We start from the raw sequence: 7,175 nt of genomic DNA, 5'->3' as shown, positions 1-7,175 counted from the left end.
CAACCCTGCCTGTTTTCCAGCTCTCCTTAACCAGCTTGCTGTTGATTGGCTGACTCAAGTGATTTCACATCCTGATTGACTGAACACACCTGATTTTGGTTATCATTATCGAGCAGTCTAGGGAGAATTGGAAAACAGACAGGGTTGAGGCTCTTGAGGACCAGGGTTAGCCACCCTGACGTTTGTCCCCCATGTCGATGAGGGTCATTTGGAGTATAATTTTTAAACTGTTGCAATGAAATGGGAATTATGTTTTTGTTTATTTTTCTATTTGTTTATTTACCGCAAATTTATCGTTATCGCAATATTGATCACTAATATCGCAAGTTTTCCTCATATCGTGCAGCCCTAATCTAGAAGTGTTTTATTAACCCTTGTGCTATCCTGGGCACTTTAACGTTGGGACTTGGGTCATCTAGACCCACTAGACAGTACTCTGAACCTTTTTTCTTCAATGATTTGTGATCTTCACTGGTGTCCATGGATTACATGAAATCTTTCCACCTTTATCCACCTTTGTCATGGTAGGAAGAACACGTCAAAGTAAGGGTGGAGTCATCTAAGATAGCACAAGGGTTAACAATATCCCAGAATATTTTTAGTTTAAAAATTAGTTAGTGCAATTTGTCAGGTTTGATAACTGGAGTGAATTTTATAACCCCTTTGTTGTTTTACTTATTTATTTATTAGTATAAACTATTTTCCTATAGTTTTATATAATTTCACACATGATGCTGGATCGTTTTGCTGTTTTCCTTTTCATGTTTGATTCATATTGTTCCAGTTTGGCTTGATATTATCCATTTATTGATGGCCCAACTAGAAAAATCTCTTTTGAACTGTTTGCTCCAGTAATAAAAAATATATATATATATATATGAATCAAATAAAATGGAGCTGCTTTGCACACTTCTATCTGAACAGCAGGGCATTACAGCCAACCTGAGAAGCTAAAACTGAAGCAAAGGTTCTTTCTAAATGTTCATGCACCTTCGGACTGTACCCATCCAGTTCCCTTTTAACTATCCATACGAAGGCTGCTGCTCATTTTCTGGATGGATCATCATGGCTTTGTGGCCTTGTTTCTTCCAGGGATGTAGGAAAGTATAAGCCCATTTGGCTTCTAGTTTGTGGTCTCAAAGAACATGAAATCCTGCACACATGCAAAACAAGAGGAAAGGGTTACAACCGAGGCTCCAGTATGAACGGCAGATGCAGCATTTGTAGTGAAATACAACTTGTAAACAGCATTGTCTAAAGTTGCACTTACGATGAGAAAGCACGCTCCGATCATGACGGCTTTCATCCTCACATCCAGATCCAGGGGAAACTGGATCCCAAAGTTGTCCGAATCTGTGAAAGCCTCCCGCAGGAGTCCTGTCCACTGCTTACTGATTTTTCCAATCTTATTGACTTCATCCATCGTCAAAATCTGAGAGGAAAAAAAAGTTCAATTACAGAACTCAGTTGCAATAAGAGGATTTTTATTGCAGTGTTAGTCCTTGGTCTCTGTCATGCGTTCACATTGGACGAACCTGCTGGTTGGACAATACTTTAAGCCTTAGTCACATGCACCCTTACGAGTCAATGCCTGTATAGGTGCTGTGGCATTTTGGGTTGTCCGGGCCCGTGGGGAGTCGTAGAGAGGCGCGGCCGCATCTTAACGTGTTTTGAGGCTCGTACAGCCACCGCAACTGATGTCATGAAAATGAAACGTACAATAGTCGCGCATGTGGTAAGAGCATAGTGCAGTAAGGCTAAAGTCCTTCGCACAGACTAATGACATATGGGTGACGCTGGCGTACCGTGCAGTGGTTGTTAGTCAGTTGCAAGCACTGATCACATACTGACAGATGTCACATGCAAAGGGGTGTGCACGTGACAGTGCACTTTACCTTTGCGTGCTGTGTAAGTGTTCGCTATGACCTGTCGCCCGCAGCATGCCTGTATAAAAATATGTACATAAATATTTTGGCCCTACAGGCTCACCTAGCAGTCTACGACCTTCATAGTTCATGAGAGCCCCGCAGACAGCCTGTATCCCCCCGTAAGGGCAGTTGTGACTAAGGCTTTGGCCGCTTTTCCAAACCCTTGAGTAGTGTAATAGGTCTTGCAGCTTTGGTATGTGAGGCATGGCTTAATGAAAGCAAAGCAAGAAAATGATATTCTGCGTAAAGAAAAAGGTACAATCATTTTGTGGACATAGTTTGAATTTCATGCTGAAGTAGACGCACCTCAAAGTCAACATCGGGAAGGCAGCTCCAGCCACAGAAGGGCCCGTGGATCTTCAACACAGGCTCATTGTGCTCGTTTGCAACAATAAACTTGGGGAAGAAGGGGTGCCATTGCTGGATCACGTAGCCCACTGTGTTCCCAGGGGGAGACTGAACCTCCAGCTGTGTGGAGCATTTGGAGACAAAGTCACGGCCTTCATCCCACCAAGGAAACCACTTCACATGTCAAACCCAGATCGCGCTGCTCACACTCACTTCTTGCAAGCAGCAGGGGAAAAAGCACGACATGCACTTCAGCGGCCTGGTGACGGTGATGATCTCCTGACCGAAGTTGTCCAGGACGTGGATGGTGAAGGAGCGCAGGGGGCCGCAGCACTGCCGGCTCAGGCAGTCGTTCTCCTCCACGGCGTAGAACACGTTCTGGCCCATGACGTTTCGAATTTCATACTTGTTGTTGCTTTCAAAACCAACAAGAGCTTCATGGATTAAAAAAAAACAAACAAAGATGGCAGTGAGCGAGTGTGGATAACAAACTGTTAGTGATGCAGCTGAAAGGACACAAAAACATCCTTTACCTTCCACAAGCTCAACCTTTTGTTTCATGAGCAGCTGGTCCACCTGACAGCAGTAAACAGAAGACTTATACTTAGGTTCACTTTCAAATTCAGCAAAAAGAACAGTTAAATATAAACTTAGAGTAAAAAGTGTTTTCAAAATGTCCAGATAATACATATACATTTTATTTTTGCTTTTTATTACTTTTAAATACAAAATCCTGGTTACCCATAAAATCGAGACTGATGAGTTTTAGTATAAAACATAGTTAAAAAAATCCCAATTGAACTAACTAAATCTATTAGATTACAATCCATCTGGAAAAAATATGGCTGATGTTCTGTTGTTTTTTTTTGCGTGTGTGTTACTGACACTGAAATATGAAACTCCTCTACGGACCAGTTCTGATCACAGCAACATTTCTGTTAAATGAGAGAAAAATAGGTGACTGCTTGCAGATCAGGTGGTAGTTTTTTTCATTTCAGGATCTTATATTTTTCATTTTTCTGTCCAAGAAACAAACTATTCAGTTAAATTGTAGTCAAATTTGTTGTAAAATGTTGTTTGTTTGGGAAAACAATTATGCATTTTAAAAACTTTAGTAAAAATACATAATAATTAAATTAATTATTAACCACTGAGTCAAATTTGGCCCTCATCTTTTTTTTTCACATTTTTTTTTTTAAATTTTCTATTTTTTGTTTTTATTTAGGCTTCTGTTAATTGCCGCTTCCCAAAGTGTAATAAAAATATAAAAAAAAGTTAAATTTTACTGTAAAAGCCCTGAAGAAAATTGTTGTTGGGTTCTCATTTTCTATTAACAAAAAAACAAAATGACTAAAAGACTTATCTTTGACATTAATTGAGGGAATTTTACATTTTAGTGAAAGCCGCTTTGACAGCTCTTGAGCTTACAGGAAATGTGTCTGCAGGTTGACTGCTGAGTCAGCACTTTTAAAGCACAACCAATGCAGCACAACAACAACATAAGCTGCCCCTATAATGTTACAGAGAACTAACCGGGCCACTGCTCCATTCATATTTTAGTTACAACTTTGACATGACACAAAGCTGCAGCCACAGCAGGTAATGAACCCATGTGGGGTTTTAAATGACAACAATTTCAGATCTCATTTCAAAGCAGCCCGGTTCCTGCAGAACATTTAAAAAAATATCATTTATTATTGTTCATTAAAAAAAAAATGTGTCTCTTAATGTTTATCTTTTATTGCTGCTCCAGTATGCAACATCTTTTTTTCTTTTTTATTAGAATTGAGATGCATCAAGAAGGACAGGAAGGAATGAAGATTAGCTTCCATTTCTTTTGCTATAAACCAGGGGTCTACAACCTGAGGCTCCGGAGCCACATGTGGCTCTCTGACCCCTCTGATAGAGGAAAAATACTACGTCTTTTATTTTGTAAAGTTACACTTTTTAGACTACAAGGCACATAAAGCAAAACGAAAGTCTGATGAGTCGAACGTTATTCTACTTATTGACAAACAGTTGAAGCAAAAATAAATATCCCTCTCGCCTACAGTAACCATAACGCTCCAACAATCTATCAAGCTTAGTTTATCAAAGTCATACTAAAACACCAAGACTGGTTTTTCAGCACCGTGTACAACATAAAATCACATAGAGGTCAGTTAGCATGACCAGAATTCCTAGTATTCTATTTTTGAAAAAAAAAAAAATCAAGGATTTTAAATGCAGTTAGTGGTCCAAAAAGTCTGGTAAAGGTCACTTAATTAGCTCTGATTTAAATCAGGTTTGTTCATTTCTGGCTGTGATGCACCACAAATGGTGGAATAAACAGTGGGATAGGGGTGTTTTTTAAAGTCCCAATACAATCGTGTGTACGATCTGTTGTAAAAGTGTTCCCACCGGTCTTTTAATTAGGATTATGCCCAAATCAAAAAGCCTGTGTCGTTTTCTAAGACAGTTTCTGCAGAGCAGAAGGAGTTCATGTGAAATTCGCCTCTGACTGTTGGCACAGACTGAGCCCAAGCTGATTTCTCCATCATGCCTTTGTTTACACTCTCTCCCCTTAGCTTACAGCCCCTCACAAACCCAAGCTAACATTACCGGTGCACCAAAATGACGAGCAATATTGAAGCTATCCAGCCGTACAGTTTGGAGCCAGATGCCAGCTCAGAGAGGAAAGCAAAGACGTACATGGATCTAGTCAAAGTGTCTGCATCAGAATGGAGCGGAGAAGGGAGCCTGTGGCCTACCGATTGTAGTTTGTTCATATCAACTAGCATTTTCAAAAACCATTTTTTGTCTGCTCCTGATGCATCGCGATTTGAATAAATAAATACTTCGAATCACAGTTTCATTTTCTTTTTTTTTCACACCTTCATTTTCTGTACATATGTCCTCCATCATGAGGAAAATGCTACAATAACGTGTTAAAACACCAAAAACGTAGCAGTGCGTCTTTAATCAATGTTGACCTTTCACTATCTACTACTACAGTTTCTGCACTGAAATAGTTCTAATGGGACAGGATGTCTTTTATTTTGAAAGGGAGTTTGTGAACCTCTGTCAGAAGTTATGAACTATTTCAGATTTAGAAAGAATGCTGTTTTCTCTTTGTTTGTTTTATTTATGCCCCCCAAAAAAACAGTTTGTTCATTTACTATAATAGTAAAAATGACATAAATACAAGTCAATGCCTTATTTTTCTAAAGAATGACGTCAGACTTGTTTGGCTCCTACTTGGTTATAGTGGTTGAGAAATTGACAATGGCTCTTCAACTGTTGAAGGTTGCAGACTCCTGTTATAAACGTGTACAGCTGGCAGCAGGAATAAAATGTTAAAGAAATTGTAAAGAAAGGGGCTAAATTACCTGTGTGAGATATTCTAAGCCTGGTGGGCAGCCTGGTATTCCCGGGCTGGGCACAGCATACATATTCATGTGGACCTGTTGGTGAGGGGACTGTTTGAAACAGAATACTGGCGCCATCTTCTGCTTATTTAGGTCACAGTTATTAACACGCGTGAATCTATCACAGAAAGACAGCAGTGGAGGCTTCGTGGTTCTGGTCGTGTGGACAAGCGGCCGCAGCGCGCGCTCTCAGGTCAGGCTGGCTGACCTGTGTTTGGGGGTTGGGGGGCGGCGCGCGGCTCCACCACCTCCTCCTCCTCCTCCTCCTCCTCAATGCTGCTGGGAAACTCCGCGGCCATACCTACAGAAACCTCCGCCTTTACGACACGATTTCACTGAGGGATTATACAGCCAGAGGCCACCCGAGCTCCACTCCCCCATGACTCATCACATTGTTAACCGCTTGTTAACCGCTTATGTGGCTGTATAGGACGAGGGGGGGCTGTGCTCTGCCCTATATCCGAGACAGAGTCGTGACAAGCGACTAACTTTAGCCTAAACATTAACATTCAGCCTAAAAAAGGTCCCATTCTACCGAAATCTGTCATCTGTTGCCGTATATCGATTAAAAAACGCGTAAAATAAGGGGATGTCACAAAAAAGTAAACAAACTCACCTGTTTTGGACGTTTAGCTTGAAATAATAACAGGCCACTTGGGATGAAACCAAACCGTAGGAATAAACCTCTGATGTGATTGGTCAACGTCACAGGACTTCCTGTTTTCATGGACCAATGAAATTAGAGCTGTATAGAACTGTGTGCAATAGATGTCAAATCAATTGTAAAGTGGAAAGATGCGTGATTTAAAAACAATGTAGTGGTGTGATGTCATGTTGTTTTTTAATACTTTTTACCATTACTACTTCGTAAATGCCTGTAATGTGAAATGGGAGCATGTATGTATACAAAAAATAATAATATTAAGTCTTATAATGTTTTTGATTTTTCTGGGCGAAATGGACTAAAGACAAAATCTCAGATTTTTTTCCACACAAAATTTAGCTTCCAACTTTAATATTTTTTTTCTCTATCTCCTTACTTTCTTAAACAAAAATGATAAATGACAGAATGTGTTTAATTAAAACTTTATTATAACTCCTTTGGGATTTGACCTGAATTAAAAATGCAACTAAATACAAGCTGTAAAACTGTTTGTAAAGCAGAGCAGTGCTGGAGCATCCCGTAGTAGAGAGTAACTCAATAGAATACTTCCGCTTTACATTTTGAAACAAATTCCTTGTACTCCCACTTTTGGTGGCATCAGGATTCAAATTGATTTAGCAGTTTAAAGGTTCCAGTTTGTTGGAGTTTGTTTTTCCAAGTCTAAATCACAAAACAAAACCAGTTCCATATAACTCAAGAAACTCTTGGAGGAGGACATGAGGGTAGTTTGCAAGGAGGATGCAGATTATTGGGTTAGATGGGTGATTCTCTGGTGACCCCTATGGGAGCAGCTGACATACAAAGAAGTCTTTTAAAAATCCCCCAAAT

At 40.0% G+C, this 7,175-nt stretch overlaps 1 protein-coding gene across 1 annotated transcript; it reads right to left on the bottom strand.

Moving 5' to 3' along the window:
• Positions 1-518: 518 nt before the first annotated feature.
• On the bottom strand, positions 519-6,425 carry LOC101170797 (phospholipid scramblase 1). The gene is made up of 7 exons (XM_011488972.3): positions 6,300-6,425; positions 5,645-5,719; positions 2,810-2,852; positions 2,490-2,710; positions 2,235-2,396; positions 1,271-1,432; positions 519-1,153 (listed from the first exon to the last, which is right to left on the bottom strand). Exons 1-7 carry the CDS (start codon positions 6,408-6,410, stop codon positions 1,124-1,126), a joined length of 804 nt encoding a protein of 267 aa, XP_011487274.2. The 5' UTR covers positions 6,411-6,425; the 3' UTR covers positions 519-1,123.
• Positions 6,426-7,175: the final 750 nt, after the last annotated feature.

The sequence above is a fragment of the Oryzias latipes genome, chromosome 20 (assembly GCF_002234675.1).
Source record: "Oryzias latipes chromosome 20, ASM223467v1".
Taxonomy (NCBI): Eukaryota; Metazoa; Chordata; class Actinopteri; order Beloniformes; family Adrianichthyidae; genus Oryzias; species Oryzias latipes.
Note: the sequence above shows the minus strand (reverse complement) of the source record. Positions and strands in the feature narration are given on the sequence as shown.